At 42.7% G+C, this 25,650-nt stretch overlaps 2 protein-coding genes across 2 annotated transcripts; one reads left to right on the top strand and one right to left on the bottom strand.

Annotated features, from left to right (window-relative positions):
- Positions 1 to 1,303: 1,303 nt before the first annotated feature.
- On the bottom strand, positions 1,304 to 1,897 carry LOC143618068 (F-box/FBD/LRR-repeat protein At1g13570-like). The gene has a single exon (XM_077090404.1). The coding sequence runs from the start codon at positions 1,895 to 1,897 to the stop codon at positions 1,304 to 1,306; it is 594 nt and encodes a 197-aa protein (XP_076946519.1).
- A 1,509-nt stretch (positions 1,898 to 3,406) lies between these two features.
- On the top strand, positions 3,407 to 5,514 carry LOC143618067 (uncharacterized). Its single transcript, XM_077090403.1, has 6 exons — positions 3,407 to 3,769; positions 3,842 to 4,033; positions 4,128 to 4,216; positions 4,765 to 4,969; positions 5,012 to 5,161; positions 5,374 to 5,514. Exons 1-6 carry the CDS (start codon positions 3,407 to 3,409, stop codon positions 5,512 to 5,514), a joined length of 1,140 nt encoding a protein of 379 aa, XP_076946518.1.
- Positions 5,515 to 25,650: the final 20,136 nt, after the last annotated feature.

The following is a 25,650-nucleotide window of genomic DNA, read 5'->3' as shown; positions in this document are numbered from 1 at the left end:
CTAACTCAAAATTTAATTACAATAACTGCAAATCAAATCATTGAGGTAAGATAATCGAATCATTCACGGTTTCACACACTAGTCAAATGAATTCTATCAAATACAACACATGATATTGTTTTTCAAATTTTGGAATAAGGTAATAAAAGCTAAAAAGAAGACTGCAGAAGATAACATGTTAGGATTCAAAAATCGAATAGATATATAGAAATTAGGGTAATTGGCCTGATTCGAGATATATAGGCTAGATCTCCAAAACGTACACAAACACGATTAGATTGTCAATAACTTGAACTTCGTAACAATGATAATAAGCATGAAATTAATACTAGTCATGCTATGGTTACTAGATAAAAACTGATAAACACTGCCCACTACATTACGGAATTAAAGCTGCTGAAGCGAAGTTACATCTTCCAACTGAGGGGAAAGTTTGTATGACATGGGTCACAATAATATTTAAAGTGATAAAATAAAATAAGTATATCGATACTCTTGTCGTACAAGGGAAATATGGTAGTAGAATACCGTGTACAAAACCAAAAATAAAATAAATATAGAGAACAATTTATATAGATTCATATCGATGTCTTTGGTGAGAACTTTACTAGAAACTTCTTGACTCGAGTGGCTACAGATTCTTATTTTCACGTTCGTCTTAGTTTTTTTTTAGTGTGGCTACAGATTCTTATTCTTGACCCAACTCCATTAGCTTTTCTAAATTTTACAACAGAACGTTGTAAAAACTGATAAACACTGCCCACTACATTACGGAATCAAAGCTGTTGAAGCGAAGTTAAATCTTCCAACTGAGGGGAAAGCTTGTAAGACATGGGTCACAATAATATTTAAAGTGATAAAATAGAATAAGTATAACGATACTCTCGTTATACAAGAGAAATATCGTAGCAGAATACCGTGTACAAAACCAAAAATAATATAAATACATAGAACAATTTATATAGATTCATGTCGATGTCTTTGGTGAGAACTTTACTAGAAACTTCTTGAATCAAGTGTTCCACCAGTTGAGTATCTTCACGTTCGTCTTAGCTTTTTTCTTGGTGTGGCAACAGATTCTTATTCTTGACCCAACTTCATTGGCTTTTCTAAATTTTCCAACAGAACGTTGATAGGGGTTTGTCAAACAAGCGGTAACCTCTCATTATCACACATCATAGTAGTGATTTTCTTCAATAAAGAGGAGCTTCTGGTCAAACAAAGGACAAAGGAAATCTGGTTTTGGTCCATAAAACACACTTCCAAAACTAGATATCTGAGATAGATTAGCGAAGTTGGAAGCTTATGTGACATTCCACCTGCACACAAGTACTTCTACATACTGATCGATCTTCAAAGTCTGAATCAAAGGAACACATTCTAGAAGATCAGCAAATGTAAATTTGCTTTGTGCTGGTACAAAGTCATGTATGCTTTCTTGAGAATCTTCTTCCAAATAGATATACTCAAGCAACGGGCAATTGAAGAGGAAACTTTGAAGCATTTTAGTAGAAACCTCAACAGACACAAACGTGATGTTCTTCAAATGACTAAATTTGTTAAATAGTAGTGGTGGTTCAAATGCACAATCTTGGAGGTATATACATTCCAGTACTTGCAATGAATAGAAAGAAGGGGAAAGCTTGTAGATGCTTTCACCATTAACGAAGGTAAAATCTTGCACACAATTTATCTTCACAAGGTAACTTATTATCTGCGCAAACTCAGATTGCATATCATCATCGCCAACCGAAATGTTCAACTCAACTATTGTGGGACCGTTGTGTAGCAGCAATACCTGGAACATGACATTGGAAAGCATATATATGATCAACCGCTCGCACACACAATTAGATGGTATTTTAACCATATTGTTTGCAAATATAAGTTTAGGCATGTCGCCCCAATAGTACCAGCCATTCCTTTGACAAAACGCTCGTTCTCACCGCATCTTGAAGTGGCGTAATACTTAGCACCCTTCCACAAAATGTATGAATCTGAAATTAAAATCTGGAATTGAAGTTGAAAATGTATTTTCCCATATCTCCCGGCAATTTCCGCTGTCGTCTATAATCTTCTCCCGGTGAACACATCTATGGCATCACTTTCTCTCTTCCCGGCGGCTAGTAGTTATTACTGGTCACATTGTTAGTTGGGATTATTATTGGTAACAGTTAATAGTTTTGAATGGTTATGCCACGTGTCACTCTGTCCTTTCATCAGCTATCATGTTTGGATTGTTCCACAGATCTACTGCTTTCGTTTCAAAACACAACCTTACAATCCCTTGCACTCATCTGTCGCTAGCCATCAGATCAAAGGTACGTTACACTCAATCGATTTCATATATTTTAAATCCTTCCGGATACAAGTCCTTTATAAACCCTAATCACGTTTCCCTTCATCCAATATCAGGTTTTTGCACTTCAAATTATCAATTTATTGACTATTCACAAGTGACTGGACTTCCTTTTAGATTTAATTTTCCGTAAGGTTGATTAGTTTTGAAGTAGACGATGTTTACATAGATCTAGGGTTTTGCATCTTACTAATAATGAAATTAAATCCGGATTTTGAATTGAAAAATATATATTAATGTAGATTTTAAGGTTTTAGATTATGTAAAACTGTTATTTTGCTTTCTTTAGAAGTTTCTAACTGAACAAATTTTTTTAAGCTACAAAGTCTCTCCGAAAATTTCAAGCAAGACTCCTATAGTTATAAGCACACTCAGATTTGGGATAACACTGGCCAATAGAGGTTCCTTTTTTCTATCTGATTATTTACATTTGTTATTATTACTCACTCCATTGATGTTATTATAACAAAGTGTATCTTTCTATGTGGGCCAAGAATGAAATTGTCAAACAGTTGGTTTACACTCATGCAATTGAGACTAGAAGGCAATTTCACTTCTCTAAAAATGACAAAGTAAGGTTGAGGGTAACTTGTATAGGAAAGATACCAGTTTTTAAGAAAGGACAAGAAGTAAATGCAACTGGTCCAAGTTGTAATGTGGTAGCTTGGTCAAGTGGGGTAGGTAGGTCCAAAGAAATCTTGGCTAGCTCAAAAAAGTCAAGTGAAGAAAAGATACCCACTTGTCCTTGCTTTTATTTGTTTCCAAAGGAAAAAATGAGGAAACTTGACTGTTAAAACTTACCACACTGTCCATCGTTGTCTACAAACCAGAAATGTTAAACACTGCACCGCTAATGTTTTAGTTAAAGTTGTGCAAGAATCCTTAGCCCCTAACCCTAATATTAAACTCAAGGCCCTTCAACATGAGCTGCAAAAAAAATATGAGCTTAATGTGTCAGAAGGCAAGGTACTTAGGGCTAGGGTAAAGGCGAAAAACAATATAGAAGGAGATTATGCTGCTCAATATGCACTCTTGAGAGACTATAGCATGGAGTTACGGGCAACTAATATTGACACAACTGTCAAGATTGAAGCTGAACCATGTACTGATCCCACAAGTGATACCAGAATGTTCAGGAGGATATACATATGCCTTGGTCCTTTAAAAAGGGGATTTAACTCAGGTATGGGACCTATTTTGGGTTTGGATGGAACTTTTATGAAAGGGAATTGGCCAGGGAAAATATTGACAGCTGTGGGTTCAGATGCAAACAATGGCATATATGCAGTTGCATATGCTGTTGTGGAGTCTGAAAACACATCTTCTTGGACATGGTTCTTGGAATGTTTGGGTGAAGACATTGGTTTGGGTTCAAATTTTAACTTCACATTTATCAGTGATAAACAAAAGGTAATTAATTAATTTATTTTTAGTTTGTAAATTACAAGCCTTATTAAGATATTTGTTTGTCTAATACTTTAGGGGATTATACCTGCTATAGAAAACCTTTTTCCTAGTGCTGAACATAGATATTGCGTAAGACATATCCATGAAAATATGAAGCAGAGTTGGAGGGGAAAACTGTTCAAGGACTTATTGTACAAAGCTGCAAGAGCAACAACGGTCCTAGAATTTGCAGTAGTTATGGAGGAGTTAAAGAACACAAGCCAAGACGTATATGATTGGTTAAGCAAGATTCCACCAGACACTGGCTAGATCACATTTTTCTGGTAAATTATTTATATTTGTCTAATTGTTGATCTTAAAGGTGTTCAAGGCAATTGTATTTAAAACGGCGAAACCGCCCAAACCGTCTATGTGGTTTTGCGGCCGGTTTTCTCTTTTAACTTTCGAACGGTCGGTTTTCTCTTTTAACTTTCGAACGGTCGGTTTCAATATTCCAAACCGTAGCGAACGGTTTGTTTTGCGGTTTATAAAAAACCGGCCGAATAAAACCGAACCGTAAGATTAATATATATTTATAATTTTATATATTCAAACGGGTCGATTCTATTCTAAGATTGAAATTGTGACTTTAATAACTATAATTCTCTTGATTTGTTTTTTTGCAGCAAGTTCTTTTTTACCTCATCTTTAATTATTTTGAAGCATCTAGTTAGCAATCCCATTGTTCTTATCTCTTCACTAATTATTATTAGAGCGTTTTATTTGGACTTAAGACAAAATATATTATAACTTACCTATTTTTAGTTATTCTGGATAATTTTTTTTATGTATTTGGATAGTTGTTTATAATCCCAAACCGTGAAACCAAACCGAACCTTGAACACCCCTAGTTGATTTAGTGCTTTTACATGTATAAATTTTAAATATTTTCATGTTTTCATCTATAGGCAGGTCTAATGTGATGTTCTCTTGAACAATATGTGTGAGTTATTTAATAGACAACTTGTAGAATGCAGAGACAAGCCAATTATCACATGTTTAGAGTACATTAGGGAGTACATTATGAGGAAGATTGTGAAAGTCCAGAAGGTAATACAAAAGAGTCAGGGCCCTCTGTCACCAAATGCAACTGAAAAGTTCAAACACATCAAGACAGAAGCTTCAAAGTGCAAGGTTCAATGGAATGGTCTTCACAAGTTTCAAGTAAGTATTTATGGAGATCAATATGTTGTTAATGTTCAACAGAGGCTATGCTCTTGTAGGAGGTGGGAATTAACTGGGATACCTTGTAAGCATGCCGTTGCTAGCATATGGAACGTGGCGGTTAATGGTCAACCAGTTGGTATTGAGGAAAGCTGGGTTGATCCAGTTTATATGCTATACACATGGAAGGAGGTTTACATGCATAAGATTGAACCCATAAATGGTAGGAGCTTGTGGCCAAAGTTTCCATGGCCAACCACTTTGAGACCACCTAAGCATCACACTCCAATTGACAGACCAAAAAAGAAGAGAAACAAATCAAGTGAAGAACTTAGTCAAAAGATGGACCGTGGAGGAAAATGTCAAGGCTAGGTAAGCCTATAACTTGTGGGATATGCAAACAGGAAGGTCACAATAGAAGATCATGTAAGGAAGGTCAAGCTAGATCAAGTGGAAAGGGGAAGGGGAAGACAATTGGAAGAGGGATGACTGGAAAAGAGAAGAAGGCTGCAAAGGGGAATGAGAAGGCTGGAAAGCTGACTTGAATGTTTTAGTTTATGTTTGTATGTTTAATGTCTTTTGTTTGGTTCAGTTCCACATCCATAGTGAATTTAGATTTTAATGCTTTTTGTTATGGAAACTGATGAAATATGTAATGGTTAAGTCTAACCCTTTTGAATGCATAAGGTTTATATTTTACTCTTATGTTTGTTGTTACGTTAAAGTATAAAATAGATGCAAGAATGTTGAGACCACCTAAGTTAACATAAATCTTGGTGTTTATCTTGTTTATTTATCCAAGGTAGATTTGGTAGAAAAACTTTTTAAATAGTCTAGCCCAGCTTTTAAAGAGGAAGGAGAAAGAAAGATATGAGAGAATTAAAATACTATATGAGATAACTTGGTTATCTTTTTGGACCAACAATGAAACCAAAGTTGGTGGTTAAGGATGATCCATGCAAGTTTTAAACATTAAGGACTATGTATAAAATTTAGCTCAAACCACAGGGACCATTCGTGGAATTCTATCTTTTGTTGTGTTTAGAAGTTTTCAACTGAATAGATTTACTTATTTAAGCTACCATGTGCCTTTGTTAATTTCAAACGAGACCGCTATAGTTGTAAGCTAGCTCATTTATCTGTTGCAGGATCTGGTATTATCACTTTTGTCTTTTTCTTTAATCAAAACTTTGAACTTATATCAATTGATGTAAGTTTTTTCTTTGACATACGGACTTGTCAATTGCTAATTTGCTACTAGGAGTTTTCTAAGGTAAGAATGTTGTTTGACACAGTGGAACATATTTTTCCCTCTTAAACCTATTCAAGATTATTATTGGTGTAAAATGGAGAAAGAATTATGGTTACTGCTCTTTTAATACTGATTTTGGAGTGCTTTTGATTTAAAACAGGTTGGTGGACACTAAACACTTGAGTAGACTTTGCATTCAAAAGCAAGGAGCCTAAAGATAAAGTCCAAATATATATATACATGGATGCGCAAAGTCGCAAACACATGAGCTAACTGGTCTATATGCTTCTTATGCAACAATGGCATTTTGTATGGATGAGGATGCGAAGGTAAATTCCACTAGCCTCCTATGATGGTGAAGATCCTCTCGGAACCCCATATAGTCTAATGCCTTTTTTCCAACAGGTAGCTGAAAGCAAGCCACCTGCACTAAAAATATTTGGAACTGATTACTCTTCATGGTCGATCTTTGTATGCTACTTGTTGAAATGTCTAATATAGTTTAAATAATTAATTTTATAATTGTTAATTTTTAGTCATATAATAAGTGTTTAGGGTGAAAATTTAAGTTAAGTTATAATATTTTGTCATATAATAGCTTGTAATAAGTATTATTTAAAAACCTGATAAGAGACGAGTATTTTTTACAAACAGCTCCTCAAGAATCAGTTTGCCTATAAGATTCTTAGTCCAGTGACTGTGAGCCAAGATATATTGTATTTGCTGCTCTTTTAAGTGGCAAAATGAGTGTGTTGGCCAACAAATTAATGGTCGCTAACTAATAACGTTTTTATACAACTGTAATGGACCAAGTTAGGTTAGCCTAAATCACCTTTTCTACAATTTGTTTTGGATTTGTTATTAGTGGATGTCACATTTATTTTATTGTTTTGTAGCATGTATGGTTAGACCATCTATGATTTAATGTCGTCAAAAATATGTAGTATCTACGTTTTTGGGTGAGTAAATGTTGTTTGTTGCTTATTCACATTATCTACAAGTTATTACTTATCATCTTATTTTGTTTGGTCGTTTGTTCTATGTTTTGTCAAGATTACAAATAAATGTACGTGGTTACATGTTTATTTGTTTTATAAAATTTCATAGATTATATATATTATGTTTTAACAATATAATTTTTTCAATATGTGTGTCACATGGGCATATAAGCTAGTTTATAATATAACATAATAATAAGTGAATAATAAGATGTGTAAAGTACCTTTTCATCAATCAATTACCAATACCATTTTCATGGTCCATAAGTCATGTGGGGGCTTGGGGTCTCTATTTTCTCAAAACCTAATGATTCTCACTTTAATAGTCGAATAGTCTTTTGAATTGTTAAGTTCACTAAAATATGTTATTTTGTTATCACCCAGCAAGCTGAAAATAATATAGATTTATAATATTATTCAACAGTTGATAATTATGATAAACAACAATATGTTGAGCTTTTATAATTTACATATGAATATGATTTAAATTTTTTTACTGGAAATAATACAGATTTAGAATATTATTCAACAGTTGATAATTATGATGAACAAATATTATGAATATGAAAGAAATGATTGAAGATTAAATTGACAAAAAAACTGACCAGTTATTTTGGGATGAATTAACAACGGCTTTTGAAGAAGACTGAAAAGGTATGTACCCGCCTCAACACCAAGCAAGGCGGGTCAACCCACAAGATAAAGACATTATGAAGGCACAATGCCAAAACCTAGGCGCATGGCGCATACAAAACATGCTCAGGCATCATATGCTCGCGCATCACATATGCGCGCGGCGCATCAACGCGCGGCGCATATCACATGCTCTTGCACATCACATATGCTCGCGCGTCGCATATGCGCGCGGCGCACTATCGCGCGGCGCATATCACACGCTCGTGCATATCACACCTGCGCATGAAATATCTGCGCGTGAGAATAAAAAGAAGACTTCGCGCATCCTCAGGATGGGCGCATATCACACGTGCACATAATCAACCTCGTCCTTATTCAAGTCAGGATTAGGGCAACCTTGATTGTGCACGTCAGACAATCTTCTAGAAGGCATCTTTTTAAGGAGTAAGAATATGCTGATATTGACAGCTGCCAAATGAAAGGTCGACAACTCAGCATGACACATGTGCTACCACATAATTACAACCAACGAGAAAGCGCCAGGTGTCCCAGAGGACACATGGCGCAGTGCGATTGGAGGAGGCCAACGAGGCTGAGCCCAACCAGTGGAAACCCTAGCACTATAAATACAGCATCAACTCCACTTTGATGAGACATTCATTCACACTCAATCATTGACAGTTACAAGCAGTGATATCACATTCAATCATATTGAATTATATTCACTCACAGTCAGTTACAGAGAAAACACACTGTCACACAAATCAAGAGTATTCAGCGATTCAGCAATACTCTTGAGATTCACTTACATACAACATTATTATCTTCTCCAAAAGATACTGATTCTCACGCCGGAGGGTTACCCCAAAGAGGACCCCTCTGTCCCTTTCTGAGGGGTAAGTAACGGCGCTGTTCATTTTGTAGGTGGAAGAACTCGGATCCAGAAGAACCATCGGTGAAATAGTTTAATCACACCCGAGGAAAGTAGATCTGCTACCAGTGAGTAGATCCACGTTTCTTCATTGGCGCCATCCACTGTTACAAACGGCAATCAGATCTCATCCAGATCTAAAAAATTCAATCACCATGGTTTCTGGAGTTCGTAACGTTGATCAAGCTCTGGAGGATATTGAACGTGAGGGTGTTAACGACGGACAGCAGGTTCTGAGGGTTCCGCGTGATTCTACGCGTACCACCAGCAACCGTCCCTTCGTCACAACCCCTCACGGCCAGACTGAAACTCCTCCAGACGATCACACGTTACAAAATATGGCCGGCGCGAAGCTGAAGGGACCAATGGGTCCAGAAGATGAAGCAGACGATCCGAATGAATGGCTCATAAATGAGCAGCGGCGTCTGATGGAAAAGTACACTGAAATGATCAAACAGAAGAAGCTAGCCGACCAAACACAAAGGCAAGCGATGGAGAAGCAGCCCACAAAAAGGCCGCGCGCGCCGGAAGAAGGGCATTCTGTTCACACTGCACACACAGAGTTCAGTGATGAAGAGGTGCATAGCATGAGAAAGACAAGGGATACTCATGCAGGAGGCTCGCAGCTCCGCGCGCCTGTGAACATGGCGCCAGGAGCCAGAGCAGATCCGGATCTGCACATGCCATACAGCCCACCGGTCAGAGGGCAAGTGGACGTAACCACACCCTACAGACCAGCCATCCTGGTAAAACACTCAAAGTTTACTGCGCGCATCGCGCAGGCTCCCATCCAGCACAAGACCAAGATGCCAAGTGGTCTGGGGAAATATGATGGCACGACAGATCCAGATGACTTTTTGCAAGGTTTCTATAACACGGGAAACCTAGAGAGCTGGACGATGCCAACATGGTGTCATATGTTTGCCCGCTGCCTCACAGGCGCAGCGCGAGTATGGTTCGAGAGCTTGCCGACAGGGCAAATTGATGGGTTCGAGGAACTACTAGAAAAGTTCCAGGCCCACTTCGTACAGCAGCGCAGGCACACGCGCGATCCTGATGACATCATGCACTGCATCCGCAGGAATGATGAAACGATTGAAGATTACATCACTCGTTTCAATCAGGAGTCCCTGGCAATCGGGGGCATAACTGAGCAGCTCCTGCGCGTGGCCTTTATACAAGGCGCGCGCAGTGATCAGTTACGACGAGCTCTCGTAAGCAAAGATGGTATGCCCACCACGTGGGCCAAGTTAATGGAGGCATCGCGAGTTTTCGCGAGAAATGAGAAACAGATTGCCCAAGATAGGGCAAGAGAAAGAGCGCATCAGGCTGAATCACCGCGCAGCAAAGAGAAGAGGGCCAAACAGAACTCTGTATGGTCCAGGTTGCAGCCAACAAGTTTTTCTTCCGCGGAAAAACAAGCGCAACCAAGCTCACCCCAGCCCCAAAAGGATGCTCGTAAACACGGGGAGGGTGACAAGAGGGAGGGCGGCAGAGATCCTAGCAGACCTCTGCCAAGAATATGGACTCCCCTCACTAAAACACCTTCACAGGTGTTAAGTACTGAGAATGTCCAATTCAAGCCTCCCAAGCAACTACACTACAAGGGGCCGCAAAACAGTGGTAAATATTGTGAATTTCACAGGTCCCCGGGCCACAACACCGACGCATGCCATCATTTAAAGGATGCGATCGAGAAGGATGTAAAGTCTGGCAGGCTGGCTCACTTGGTAAAAAACCAAAGAATAGAAGATGAGCAACCGGAGGGAGCCTCTGCCAGCAAGAAGTACAAAAGAATCTGTGTGGCTGAGGGGGGACGACAAGGGCAGACGTCAAGAAAGAGAAGCGCGCAAATTCACGGAGATTGGCGCGAGCAGCAAGTCATCTTCCCAAGAATCAGGGGAGGCCCTTCAATAAGCAGTCCTCTCGTCATTACCACACACATTGCTCATTACGAAGTGTCAAAGGTCCTGGTGGACACTGGAAGCGAATCTGACATTATGTATGAGCAGTGTTTCAGAAAGTTAGACCCGGCAGACCAAGCTCGGCTCGAAATTGTGAACGCACCAATCTGTGGTGTCTCAAATGAAATCATACATCCCCTAGGCCAGATTCAGTTTGAACTAACTATGGGGGATGATGAGCACAAGCGAGCCGAAGTTGTCAACTTCTTGGTCTTGCCCACCACGTCATGCCACAATATGATCCTGGGTAGGGGAACAATTGCCCAATTTAATGCTGTACCATCGCCAGCGCACGGCGCATTGGGGATCCCTACACCAACAGGCGTAGCATTTGTTTACCGCGATCATTTGTGCGCAGTGACAACCACGCCGCGGGAAGGGAGAATGAAACTTCCAACGGCGGACAATGCGCCAGAGAAGTGGATTTTAAACCCAAAATTCCCTGACCAAACGGTCACAATTGGCGCTACCATTTCAGACGACACGAGATTGAGAGTGAAAAGGTTGCTCACAAAATACATGTCGGTCTTCGCGTGGCAACACTCCGATATGACTGGGGTCCCGCGAGACTTGGCGCAACACTCTCTTAACACGTTCAAGTCGGTGGAGCCAATTGCTCAGAAGAAGAGAATCATGGGGGATGAAAAGGCGAAGGCCATGAATGAGCAAGTTGAGGACTTGTTGCGCGCAAACATTATCCGCCCGATCCGATACCAGACGTGGGTAGCCAATCCTGTGATGGTAAAGAAAAGCAACGGGTCATGGAGGATGTGTATTGACTTCAAGGACCTCAACAAAGCATGTCCGAAAGACTGTTACCCACTACCAAACATCGACGCAAAGGTGGACTCCGTGGCGCCATTCAAGCTCAAATGTTTCCTAGATGCCTACAAAGGCTATCACCAGATTCAAATGGCACCACAGGATGAAGACAAGACGGCCTTCAGAACCGACAAGGGTGTTTTTTGTTACACAAAAATGCCCTTTGGTTTAAAGAATGCGGGCGCCACCTATCAGAGACTTATGGATTCTGTTTTCAATGAACAAATCGGAAGGAATCTAGAAGTCTACGTTGATGATTTGGTGATCAAGAGCAGGGAGGAGAGACAAATGCTCAACGACATCGAGGAAACTTTTCAGCGCCTAACGGAAGTTAACATGAAGCTCAACCCGAGCAAATGTACTTTCGGCGCGGAAGAGGGGAAATTTCTTGGTGTAATGGTCACTAAGGATGGTTTCAAGGTGAATCCTGAGAAGGTGGAAGCCATCCTTGACATGCCTTCACCAGCCACCATGAAAGAGGTTCAGAAGCTGAATGGTAGATTGGTGTCAATCAACAGGTTCCTAGCTAACCACGCCAGCAAATCTACTCCATTCGTTAACACCTTGAGGAACTGTTTGAAGAAGAGCCAATTCAAGTGGACGCCTGAGGCTGAGCAAGCTTTCACTGAGATAAAAGAATGTCTCATTAAATTGCCAGCGCTCACAGCTCCACTTCCTGGCGAAACCCTTACATTGTACCTGTCAGCTGGAGACCGCGCGATCGGCGCAGTATTATTGGTGGATCGCAAGGGGATACAAACGCCGATATACTATGTGAGTCGGGTGCTCACAGACCCTGAGACGCGCTATTCCATCATGGAAAAGTTAGTATTGTCGCTAACACACGCGTCGCGCAAGCTCCATAGATACTTCAATGGTCATCCTATTGAAGTACTGACTGGTTACAACATCCAGCAAGTCTTGCGACGTCCCGCGCTCTCCGGAAGGCTGACAAAGTGGGCGCTGGAATTAGGTGAACACACGATCACTTATAAGCCTCGTCCAGCAATAAAGGGTCAAGTTTTGGCGGATTTCATCACGGAAATCCCAGAGGGAAAGATTGAAGAAGCTCAGCGCGAGGTAGACCCTCCGCGAGCAAATGATGAAGAAGATGTTTGGAGGCTATTCACTGATGGAGCCTCCAACAGCGAAGGGTCTGGCGCAGGTCTCAAACTGGTGGACCCTGATAATCATGAATATACTTATGCTATCAGGTTGGACTTCAAGAGTACCAACAATGAGGCTGAGTATGAAGCCCTGCTGGCTGGACTGCGCATCGCGCGCAAGTTTGGGGTTAAAAGACTAGAGGCGCATGTTGATTCTTACTTGGTAGCTGCTCAGGTCAACGGCCTATATGACGCCAAGGAGAACACAATGCCTCTGTATCTAGAGCAGGCAAAAAAGCTCGTTGAGCAGTTTGACTTCTTCAGAATCATACACATCTCGCGAAGCGAAAACAAGTCCGCAGACGCGTTGAGTAAAATGGCGTCAACTAATTTTGATCACTTTGGCAAAGATGTCAGGGTGGAAATAATGAGCAGCCCGTCAGTGCAAACGCAATCGGTCCTGGTAATTCATACAACTCCTTCATCCTGGATAACTCCAATAATGGAATTCCTGAAAGAGGGGAAGTTACCGGATGATCGCGCACAGGCGAGAAAGATAAGACACAAGGCGCAGAACTATGAACTACTTGATGGTATAGTGTATCGGCGCTCTTATCTTGGACCGCTCATGAAATGCCTGGATGCTGAAGAAGCAAGCTATGTGATTAGGGAGATTCATGAAGGAATCTGTGGAATTCACGCTGGTCCGCGCATGGTGGTTGCCAAGGCGATGAGCTCAGGCTACTATTGGCCAGGCATGTACTTGGATGCGCTAAAAGAAATCCAAAAATGCAAGGCATGTCAGAGCTACGCGCCAAACACCATGCGTCCAAAAAACAACTTGATTCCAGTCACCTCAGCATGGCCTTTCCACAAATGGGCCATTGATATTGTGGGGCCCCTGCCGCAAGCGCAAGGGCGAGTGAAATTTTTGGTAGTGGCGATAGACTATTTCACAAAATGGGTTGAAGCCAAGCCACTAGCAAAAATCACAGCTGAGGCGATGAAGCAATTTATCTGGAGCCACATCATTTGCCGTTTTGGCCTTCCTATGGAAATTGTGAGCGACAATGGCAAACAATTCACTGACAGGAAGATGTCAAGCTGGCTCAAAGAATTGCACATCAACCAAATCTTCACGTCCGTTTACCATCCTCAAGGGAATGGCCAAGTGGAGCGCGCGAATCAAAGTTTACTAAATGGGCTGAAGAAAAGATTGGAGGGAGAATCCCATTCTTGGGTCGAAGAGTTACCTAATGTCTTGTGGGCGCACAGGACATTAAGCAAAACTAGCAATGGCGAATCCCCGTTCAGCCTAACCTATGGGACAGAGGCTATGATCCCAGCGGAAATTGGATGCCCATCCCATAGGGTACTCATGATGAGCAAAACTGATAACGACCGCGAAAGAAGATTGGACCTTAACTTGCTTGAAGGGCGCAGAGAAGCGGCTATCATTACTGAGGCCAGATACAAGAAAAAGCTGGAAAAATATTATAATCAGCGCGTTAAAGAGTGCCACTTCAAGAAAAATGATTTTGTCCTTCGAAACAATGAAGCTAGTCGCGCAATACCCCCAGGAAAAATGTCCCCCAATTGGGAGGGACCTTATCAAATTTCAGAAGATCTGGGGAAAGGCGCGTACGCTTTAAAAGATTTGAACGGAAAAAAGATACCGCGCGCGTGGAACGCGGCACAACTTAGAAAATGCTTCATGTAAAAAGTTCAAATTTGTAATCAAGGCTTTTAAGCCATCATGAATGCTGATTCGCGCTATCTTTCAATATTGGTTCTATTACCTTTGCATACATGTTTCACACTTCCTTTATTAAATTGGAACAATATGACAACATTATATTGACTTCAAAACAAAATAAAGCGAAGTAAAACATACATGCGCGAGCCTTAGCTCAAACGCGTTAACGAGTCTTAACTCTAAAACGTCAGGGCCTTAGCCCAAAATTACGAGCCTTAGCTCAAACGCGTTAACGAGTCTTAACTCTAAAACGTCAGGGCCTTAGCCCAAAATTACGAGCCTTAGCTCAAACACGTTAATGAGTCTTAACTCTAAAATCGTCAGGGCCTTAGCCCAAAACAAAGAGCCTTAGCTCAAAACACTCACATACATCCATCTTACACCCCGCGCAGCCTGATCATAAAAATCCTTAAACAAAACTAAGGCAAAGTACATGCCATATCATGTTAAGGTCTCAGGTCGAGGCCGCGCGCGGAACCATAGTGGATATCTGAGTAACACAAGCTGACATGTAATGGCTAAACTCATACTTCCATACCGCGTGACTCCAACGCGCGAAAAAGAAATAACGAAAAATTAGCGCGCATGTCAGCATGAGCAACATACTGCGAGAGCCACAAACAAAATAGAACAGAGGTTAAGTGAATAATTTCCTTACAACCTTGTTCTTATTTTAACGTTCAAGCATATCTTATATCTATACAACCAAACATGAAGAGATGAATGGAAATGCGCAAGATACGAAAAGGAGATAACAAGTTTCATTTCATTGGATCGAAATTTACAAGTATGATGAGTTACAAACTACAAGTATAAAAGATAAATACACAAAATTTGATGAAGGGCTTCTCAAGTCTCCACGTCGACGTCGGCCGCTTCATCATCCTCATCATCTCGCGCAGCATCTGGCGCGGTCTGCTCTTCATCTCCGAACTGACCATAGTCAAGTTCTTCCTCCTCATTGGAGTCTTCGATCACAACGGTGTCACGAGCAGATTCTTTCGCCGCGCCAGAGCCGCTGGCAGGGGCAACATCCCCCGCGCCACCATCATCGCCACCAGCCCTCTCGCAATCATCAAGCAACTTCTTTAATGCGCCGAGGTCGGGCTGGTCAGCAAGCGCAGCTATCTGTAAATCATTAGAAAAGTAATGAGTACAAAACACTTAGAAAAGTTAGTAAAGTAAAACTCATTAGGATCAAGGTACCTGCATAAGGATGGGGATGGGAGTATTCATATACTTTTCCCCCACCGTGGCCATGTCCGCGCAGGCCGCATCGCTCTTGTAAGGGTACTCGGATGGGTTCTTCCTCAACATGCCATACTCATACCCATCCGTAAACCCTTCAGCTCGGCCAACCAAGCGCGCGGCGGCATTGCAGTCCATCACAAGGGCTTGAAACTCGGCGGAATATTTCATCGCCAAAGCGCAGCGAGCCATGCCCTGTGACACCAGCCATTGGCGATCCTGCGCGAGGCCAGCAACAGACGTCTCGAGGGCAGGAACCTGAGAGTTTAATAACTCAACAGCTTCCTTAGCCTTTTTTAGTTCCTCCTTGTCAGACGCTGCTGCCGCCAAAATTTTTTCTTTCTCCGCCTGCGCAGCACCAAGTGCTTCCTGGCTAGACGCCGCCGTGGCCAAGGCCTCATCTCTATCGGCCTGCGCGGCCGCCAAATCCCTTTTCAGGCGCGCAACCTCGCTCTCCAGAGATGATTTCTCAGTAATACTCTGGATGATAGCTTGGTCACGCGCCTCGGCCTGCTGTTCCAAGACACGCACTCTGCGCGCGTACTTGGCAACTTCGGCCTCCGCTAACTGCTGCTTCTCCCGCGCAGCTTGGAGCACATGCCCGCGCTTGATGTATGCGGTGTTGGCACTTGCTCGGTTTTCACTGAGCTCCGCCTGGAGTTTCTCAGCTCGCGCGCGAGCATCAGACAGGTTCCAGGCGGCCACCTTAGCCTCTCGCTGGGTTTCCACAAGAGCGTCGCGTACTTTAATATAATCACGACGAAGCTCTTGGGAAGCAGCGAAAAAAGCCGACCCAGCGAAAACATGGTCGTTCAGCAAGTCCGCGCGAGTGCGCTCCTCTTGATACCTCCTTTCAGTAGGAGGCACGGCATGAGCCCAGAAGTCCTCGCATACGCCCATGGATTGAAAGGCACGGCATGACCATCTCGGGCGGTAAACGTGGTCACCTTCCTGCAAAAACACAAGAAAAGTTCTAAGTCATAAAACAATCTTATATGGAGATACGCGCAGCGGACTAACAAATCGATACATACCTGCGGGGATGAAGCAGGAATGTCTGCGCCAGCCCCACCAGAGGTCTGCGCTGCAAACACTTGCGGCATCGCAGGGCTGGCGCGATCTCCTAAGGAGTCTTCACCTTGAACCCCCTCGTCCTCCTCGTCTTCTTCAACAGGCCTCTTCTGCTGCGACCTGGAAGGCTCCAAACCAGCCTCGCGGGGAGGGCTACGTGCAGGAGGAGGCGAAGGAGGTCTCGACGCCGCCAGTTCGGCGCGCAACACCGTCTCCTGCTCCTTGGTAATCCCAATAAGGGGAGACTCAGCACTAGCAGGAGCAGGACCAGAACCAGCGGCGCCGGAAGCTGCGCCAGGAGTATCATCAGCAACTGTTGTACCAGCTACAACTCCTATGAACAAATAAACAAGGAATGGTTTATGACTAAGTCCAAAAGGAAAAATTCAGAAGACAAATGTGCAACACTTACCTTGGCGCAACTCTGTTCGCGCGTCGAACATCGCCATAAAATTCATTCTACCCTTTTCAGAGGGTAGAACAGGGGACTTCGATGGAGTCCCCGGCGCAGCCGTAGCACCTTGTGGCGCCTGCGGCTGATCTGTTACCGTCGCCGGCTCTGCAATCATTCAAATAACCAACGGTTTAATAATAACTCAGTCAGATGAAGATAAGCAAAGTATACCTGTTGCAGGCGCGGCGCGGCTTCTCTCTTCAGCAGCACGAACGGAGGAGGCGACGGCACCATACCTCAAGTGGACAGGAGGCCTGCCCACTTTCACAGGGAGGGAAGATAAAGGGACGTAGGTGGTAAACACCTGGGTTTCCTTTGGTCCCTTTGTTTGAGCATGGGGATGAGCGACAGGGGTGTCATCTTTCCTTTGTTTCTTACTGGCCCCTGCGCCAGATTTCCCCTTAGCTTTGCGCTTTAGTAGAGGCACCTCCTCTTCCTCCTCCTCCTCTTCCGCGAGCTCTAGCTCGTAGTTTTCAAGCGCATCTACAAAAACAAGCGACAGAACTGTTAATAAGCTTGGGTATTCTAGAGGAATGAGCAAGAGTGCGAAGGCTTACCAGGCGCGTCACCGTCAAAGTCAAAATCCAGATCCACTGGGATGAACATGTCATCGAAGCGATCCGGGAAACCAACCTCCCCAATGCCAAGTTCGACGGAGCCGCCCTCCACATGTTCATCATAAGCGGCAAGGATGTAATCCTTGGTGACTGCGCAAAGACAAGTTAAATGATATCAGCAAAAGAAGGATGTTCGCGCAACAAAAAAAAAAAAAAAAAAAAAAAAAAAAAAAAAAAAAAACTTACACAACCCGTCGACTTGGATAACGGGCTCAAGCGCGCTGTCGGCCCAGAGCCTGCTCATGCCGACCCCAACCAGCGCCTCCTCGCAAATTTTCTTCGCGGGGGATGGTTCGGCGGTCAGTTTCTTAACCCATGCGCCAGTTGGGTTCTTGAGGACACCCTCATCCGCAGGCGCAGAAGTGATAGAGCGCATAGTCATACGGATGGGGATCACACCGGCCTTAATGTAAAAAAACCTCTCTGACCAGTCATGAAGGCTCTTGAATGAAACAGTGGAGCACTTCACCTTCTGACTGCGAGGAATAAAAGAGATCCAATTGTCTTGGATCTTGGCCTTATAAAAATATTGAAAGCGCCGAGGAGTAGGTTCCTCGCGCTGGGATTTGCACATGAACTCAAAGTGAGTCACGCGCACGAGTCCAAACGGATGGACTTGGGATATGTGAATCCCATAGAACTTCAACAGCGCACCCACAAACCTTGTCATCGGGAGACGAAGGTTGCAGTGGGTGAAAAAGTGGCTATATAGGGATATATAGCCGGCAGGCGGGTTCGCCGCCGTTTGCCCGGACCTAGGCAACATGCAGCCAAACAGGGTGGGAAACCCCTGAGAGGTGATGAGGTTGTCGAGATCCGCCTGCTTCAATTTGCAGGGGATTTCATTCCACCTTTTGGTGGCCTTGGTCCTCCCTACTTCCTCCGATGTGGTTTCAACAACCTTCTTCCCCTTCCCCTTTTGCTTCAATGTCGACATCACCACAGATTTCACACGGCGTCTTCGAGAGGCAACGGAGGTGATTGAAGGGCTAGACGAGTATGAACTATCAGACATACAACTGTAATAGCCGATAATCGAGGATTCGAATCGATGTAAACACTCAAATCAGAATGTGAAAGCAGGAATTCGAATTTGAACAACAATAAAGATGAGCATAAAAATTTCCTAAGGGCCTGCTTTTATAGGACCAGGAGAGAGAAAAGTGGCAGCTGATCGGATTCCACGCGCCCCCACTCGCAGGTGCAAGCCAACGAAGGAGTGACACGTGTCCCTAACAGCTGTGTGAGGGGACATAAAATTGTAACCGACCTGCCACGCCACAGTGACGCGCCCCCAATCGCAGGTACTAACCAATGCGAGTGCAACACGTGTTCAGGACAGCTGTGAGGGGACGTGAAAGGCAACTGTAGCACCTCGAGCACACGAAACCTCTGACACGTTTACGGCGCACGTCACCACCAACCAACCACGTGTTTGGACCTTTGGTTTTCAACAAAGTGGATAGAACTTCGCGCGATGACGGAAACAACCAAGAAAACGACAAAACCCCCTATAAAAGGACAATTCAGTGAGTCTAATATCTATCTTACCACGCTCGCGCGAGATAAGACACACATTAGACTGGGGGGGCTTGAAGAGGTATGTACCCGCCTCAACACCAAGCAAGGCGGGTCAACCCACAAGATAAAGACATTATGAAGGCACAATGCCAAAACCTAGGCGCATGGCGCATACAAAACATGCTCAGGCATCATATGCTCGCGCATCACATATGCGCGCGGCGCATCAACGCGCGGCGCATATCACATGCTCTTGCACATCACATATGCTCGCGCGTCGCATATGCGCGCGGCGCACTATCGCGCGGCGCATATCACACGCTCGTGCATATCACACCTGCGCATGAAATATCTGCGCGTGAGAATAAAAAGAAGACTTCGCGCATCCTCAGGATGGGCGCATATCACACGTGCACATAATCAACCTCGTCCTTATTCAAGTCAGGATTAGGGCAACCTTGATTGTGCACGTCAGACAATCTTCTAGAAGGCATCTTTTTAAGGAGTAAGAATATGCTGATATTGACAGCTGCCAAATGAAAGGTCGACAACTCAGCATGACACATGTGCTACCACATAATTACAACCAACGAGAAAGCGCCAGGTGTCCCAGAGGACACATGGCGCAGTGCGATTGGAGGAGGCCAACGAGGCTGAGCCCAACCAGTGGAAACCCTAGCACTATAAATACAGCATCAACTCCACTTTGATGAGACATTCATTCACACTCAATCATTGACAGTTACAAGCAGTGATATCACATTCAATCATATTGAATTATATTCACTCACAGTCAGTTACAGAGAAAACACACTGTCACACAAATCAAGAGTATTCAGCGATTCAGCAATACTCTTGAGATTCACTTACATACAACATTATTATCTTCTCCAAAAGATACTGATTCTCACGCCGGAGGGTTACCCCAAAGAGGACCCCTCTGTCCCTTTCTGAGGGGTAAGTAACGGCGCTGTTCATTTTGTAGGTGGAAGAACTCGGATCCAGAAGAACCATCGGTGAAATAGTTTAATCACACCCGAGGAAAGTAGATCTGCTACCAGTGAGTAGATCCACGTTTCTTCAAAGACATAATGATATTTTGATGGTAAGTTCTTCAGAGCATGAAAGAATGAAAATGGAGAATTGTAAAATATCAAATTATACAATCATGTTAATAAATAGGTTAGTTGAAAATTTTGAAATAAAAATAAAAATGGTAATTGAAGATAACCAGGAGGTTTACCCGCGCTTCGCGACGCGGGCAAGCAATTGACAGTTGTTGGTATGTCTTATCGATTCATTATGTTACATGTCCAAACATCAATAGTCTGTAATCGAATATCGCAAATCCACATACTCCAACCCATGGTTTTTTTTTTCATCACAACCATTGTAACATTGTATTGGTGTGTTTTTCAATCACACGACCATTAATTCACTACAACACGCAAATCAAAACCCAAAACAACAACAAACAAAAAAACTCAAAAGAAAATATCTTCTTCTAAGAAAGGCTACAGATACAATTCACCCGTCGCCATGGACGACCTGATTCAAAGCCGGCTACGCCATAGACGGAAATCAACAGACTCAAATAGAGATTTGTAGATCCATCGCCGTTTGACAGGGGTCGACAATCGTTGGAGAGGGGGTGAAGAGAAGACGATGCTCAGATAAACAAATGTTGGTTCCATGAGAGAGAGAATAAAAGGCCTAGGGGTTGTACTATATACATGAGAAAGGCAATGGGTAGAACAACAGATTTTGTGAGACCCCTTTAACTTTCAAATTAATATATATATATATATAACATGGAGTTTTAGAATTCAAATTTTGAAATTATATCGATTAGGTAAAAAATTCAAAATTTTAAAATTCGTTCTTGATTTTAGTAGTTTGTTAAAAGAAATAACAAACTAAAAGTATAAAACATTAATATCATTAAACTTTAATAAAAATGTTGTTAACAATTCCTTAAAAATGTAACTAATATATAAGAAATTTTACCCCGGTTTTTAGAAAGGAGTTAACCGACTTTAAAGTATTTAAGCAAATCTATTTAAAATTTAAATTAACATGACTTTCTGTTAAAATTTTTAATTAAAAAAATGGAATATGAATTTTTTATTAAAAAAATGTAATCATATTTCAGATTGTACAGTTACTACTTTTATTTTTAAATTTATAATTTATTTTTAAGTTCAAAATAAGCTTTTAAAACTTTACGTCACCTTTTCAAAGTAAAGATTATAACATATTGTAGAATTTATTATTTCATTCTTTATTATTATTATTATTACTATTATTATTATTATTATTATTATTATTATATTATTATTGAAATAATAATAATAGTAATAATAATATTATTATTATTATTAAAATTTATCATTGTGTAAATTGGATTTCAATAATTAATAATATAAACAAAAACCGTTTCAACATTTAAAACAATATATTTCATTATTTTTTATAATAGTATAAAGTTAAAATAATAAAAATGAAATTGAATAACATTTAATAAATACAAATATGCGATTAAAGTAATTGTAGCAACTGTATGAAAGAATTAATATGATACCTGCAGTAGGTTCCATATGCAAGGTAGCTTCATATATGAAAAAAAGGCATAATTTATTCCCTCCTTTGGCATGGCTTAAGACAATAAAAAATGAATAAATATAGTTAATAACAAAACCGAAATTATCCCAAACGATTGAATAGATAGATTGCATACAATATTTTTTACAACCGCATATGTGAAATAATTTTGTAACGTAAAGGAAATATTAACAAAATTAGTAGCAAATTTTAGATTGTTATATGGTCATTTAGCAATAAAGATAAAGGTAAGAAAATTGATTTTAAGTGTTTTAAAAACCCCTCTTGACCCGAAGTCACTTTCACGCAACTCATTTATTAAGAATGAATATTGATGTGAACAAAAAATTAGTTGTATGGCAGGTATATCAAATACATTTCTACGAGAGTATATTCTAGAAGGGGACAGCTGGTCTAATTACATTCCCACACTCTTCGGCTATAAATACCCTCTTAATCCCCATGAGGTATTCATTCACTCCCAACTATCTACTCTAAATACTTAAGTACTCTCTCTCTCTATCAGAACTGTACTTATTCTCATGCCGGAGGATGGTTACGGAAAGACCCCCCTCTTGTCCTTCCCGTAACCAGCTCACGGTGTCTGTTTTGCAGGTTCTGGTCACTGGGCTTTGGGAAGTTGTGCTCATATCATGTTGGTTGTTATCGTATCTTACCCTGTAGATTCATTGGATCTAGGACCCGTTAAGAGGAGTAGATCCGTGTTTCTTCAATTTCCATAGAATAACTTATCTATATTTCAGTTTTTTATAGATTATAAGATATATTATTTTTTAGTAGACTATAGGGGATGTCCTGACTATATGGGCTGTTCAAAGACACTGGTTAGGTACTTCTTAATAAAAAAAGACATGGTTTGAAAGTTTTTAGGGTGTTTGCATTTGGAATCAAAAGTTTTTCCTTATCATGTAGTAATACCTTTTTCCTATCATATAAAGCAATATTTCAATATCCGAATCTGAATTCGGATTCTATGAGCATGGTGGGTCCTGCGGGAGCAGATGGCCTTTGCGCAGACGTCCCTGTTCAAGGTGAGTCTTGCGGGACCAACTGGTCTCTGCTGGGACCTACCTCTTCACAGGGTGACAGCTTACCGACAACAGTGCGAGGAGGAGCACCCTCTAGTACTGTTTGTCACTATTAGCCGCTGCCTACTCACCAACCCTTACTGTGGGGCATGCGTAGCCTACAGTTGGTGGAATAGTGTTACTGTTGGCCGTAACCTATTCACCAACCAGCATGGCCTGCGTACAATCCACAGTAGGTGGGACGTGCATAATCTACAGTTGGTGGAATAGTGCAGCCGACTTTGTTACTGTTGGCCGTAACCTACCCACCAACCAGTATGGCCGGTGCATAGTCCACTGTTGGTTGAACAGGAATACTATTCAGCCGGCTGTACCTTCTGGGAAACCTACCTTCGGCTATAAATACTCCAACATCTTGGAATGGTAAGATCATCTGCTATCCAGTTATCTAGCAATCTCTTAATATACACTTATATTCAGAGCAACCTAGTCTGATTCTCACGCCGGAGGGTGGTCACAAGGAGGAACCCCCCCTTCTCAGTGACGAGCTTACGGTGTTTGTTTTGCAGGTCTCTTGAAGAACAGCCTTCTCAACTAGATCTCATTCGTGGGAAACATTACTTAACCCCCAGATTATCTATAATCTGTACCGGGTCACTTAGTGTTTCTTCATTGGCGCCATCCGTGCATAAAAGCTAGAACTATTTTAGTTTTTTCACAATTTCTGAAGAAATGGTTAACGTTACTCCGGTCCAAAGGCCTGTAACCGACCAAGAAACCCCGGTAACAACCCCAGCAACTGGGGGGAACACCGGCGGTTATACAATACTTACGAACACTACCCAAGCCGGGGCAAGTGGAGTAAATATTCCATTGGGGTTCACCGATACCCAACTGGAAAAACGAACGAAGGTCCCTCGCCAAACACTAGATCAAGTGAAGGCGTGGGCCGAAGCACGGCAAAGAGAATTCCAAGCCGAATTGGATGAACGCTTGCGTTCAGTTCAACAGGCTGACGAATTCGCCAGTACTCGCCAACACCTCAATATGAGCAGTGACTGCGAGTACTCAGACGACGAGTTGGAGTCCGATACCGACGCGAACCCTCGCCATAAGGCGAAAGGGAAGCGTAAGGAAACGGACGTCCAACCAAAAAGGAATTTTGGGGAAGCTTTTAAACCAATCGCGGAGAGAAACCCGCGTGACTTCTCCAAAACCTTTAGACCAACTGCTACAAATGCAGGAAAGTCAAAATTCGCAAGGGACATTGCGTAAGCAATCGCCCCGAGAAGTGCCAAACAAATGTCCAACATCGGCACTTATGATGGTCTATCCGACCCAGACGACCATTTGAACAGGTTCATTGCGGGGGCTACCGTCAGCAACTGGACGGAACCCACGTGGTGCTACATGTTCCAGATGACTCTGGTCGGAGCGGCCAGGGCATGGTTCGATCGTTTACCGATCCACCACATATATGACTGGGCGGACTTTCAGAACAAGTTCAGCCAGCACTTCAGCCAACAGAGGAAGTACACTGAAGAGCAGTGGACGATCCTCAACTGCGTGAGAGAGGAGGATGAATCTTTACTAGACTTCATCACTCGCTTCAACTCCAAAAAGCTTAGTCTCGGCAACATAAGTGAGGATCTGGTTCGCGCCGCCTTCATCCAAGGCGCCGAATACCCAGAACTTATTCGCACATTGACGGGTAAGGATGGCATGCCATCAACTTGGGATGCCATCATGACGGCGGCAAAGCGCTTTGCCGAGACGGAAAAGCAACTGGGAAGGGATCTTCCCCAGAGTACACACCTCTACAAGCAGAGGACAAGAGAGAACAATGTCCGGATCGCCCGGCAGAACAAAAAGAGGAGGCTAGGTATTTGGCAGTCAAGGGTAAACTTTGACACCTCATCCAGCTCTCGCCCTCTTGTTGGCGGAAGGGACAACACACCCTTCGAACCGAAAACACCGGTGGACGCCACTCACGAAGAGCGTCACGGAGATATTTGCCACGGAAAAATTGCCATGGCCCAAAGCCCCATCGATCCGGCAGAAACCTAATGCGGATCAAAGCAAATCCTGTGATTTCCACGGGACAAAGGGTCATGGTACTGAAGAGTGCACATCCTTGAAGGATATTATTGAGACATTTGTCAAGGATGGAAGGCTTGCACATCTCGTGGCATCGATCAGGAAGGGAGGAAGGAATGACAACCGGTACAGAGGTAACGGACGAAAGCCCGTCGACATCAGCATCAACATGGTTCAGGGCAAGGTCAGAGGAAGAAAAAGACGGGTGACAGAACCATGCGCGTGGAAGGAAGCTGAGGTGCGCTTCCCGCGAGTGCCAGGAGGCCCCAGCAAAGAAGGCCCCATTGTCATCAGAAGCCAGCTGGGGCACTACATCACTTCCCGCACTCTTGCTGACAACGGCGCTTCGTCGACAGTGATGTACAGGCAGTTCTTTGATAAGCTGGATGATGAAGACAAAGAACGCTTGGAAACGGTCTATGCTTCAATGGAAGGGTTTGACGGCAGTACAGAAACACCCCTGGGTATCCTATCTTTCCCCGTTACTCTTACTGATGGGAATCATTCACGCACAGAAGACGTGGATTTTGTCGTGATGAAAAAGCCACACCACACGTA

This window comes from Bidens hawaiensis, unplaced genomic scaffold (genome assembly GCF_021521415.1).
Source record: "Bidens hawaiensis isolate Kalapana, Puna unplaced genomic scaffold, B.hawaiensis_p1.1 tig00062758_1, whole genome shotgun sequence".
In the NCBI taxonomy this organism is placed as follows: Eukaryota; Viridiplantae; Streptophyta; class Magnoliopsida; order Asterales; family Asteraceae; genus Bidens; species Bidens hawaiensis.
The sequence above is the reverse complement of the archived record's forward strand: the minus strand, read 5'-3'. Positions and strand labels throughout refer to the sequence as shown.

Bases quoted from the DNA above. Each gene is read 5' to 3' on its own strand.
- LOC143618067 (XM_077090403.1), top strand. From the start codon at position 3,407: ATGGAGTTACGGGCAACTAATATTGACACAACTGTCAAGATTGAAGCT. The intron at 3,770-3,841 runs GTAATTAATTAA...CTAATACTTTAG, and splicing joins TTATCAGTGATAAACAAAAG to GGGATTATACCTGCTATAGA. The intron at 4,970-5,011 runs GTAAGTATTTAT...AATGTTCAACAG, and splicing joins ATGGTCTTCACAAGTTTCAA to AGGCTATGCTCTTGTAGGAG.
- LOC143618068 (XM_077090404.1), bottom strand. From the start codon at position 1,897: ATGCCTAAACTTATATTTGCAAACAATATGGTTAAAATACCATCTAAT.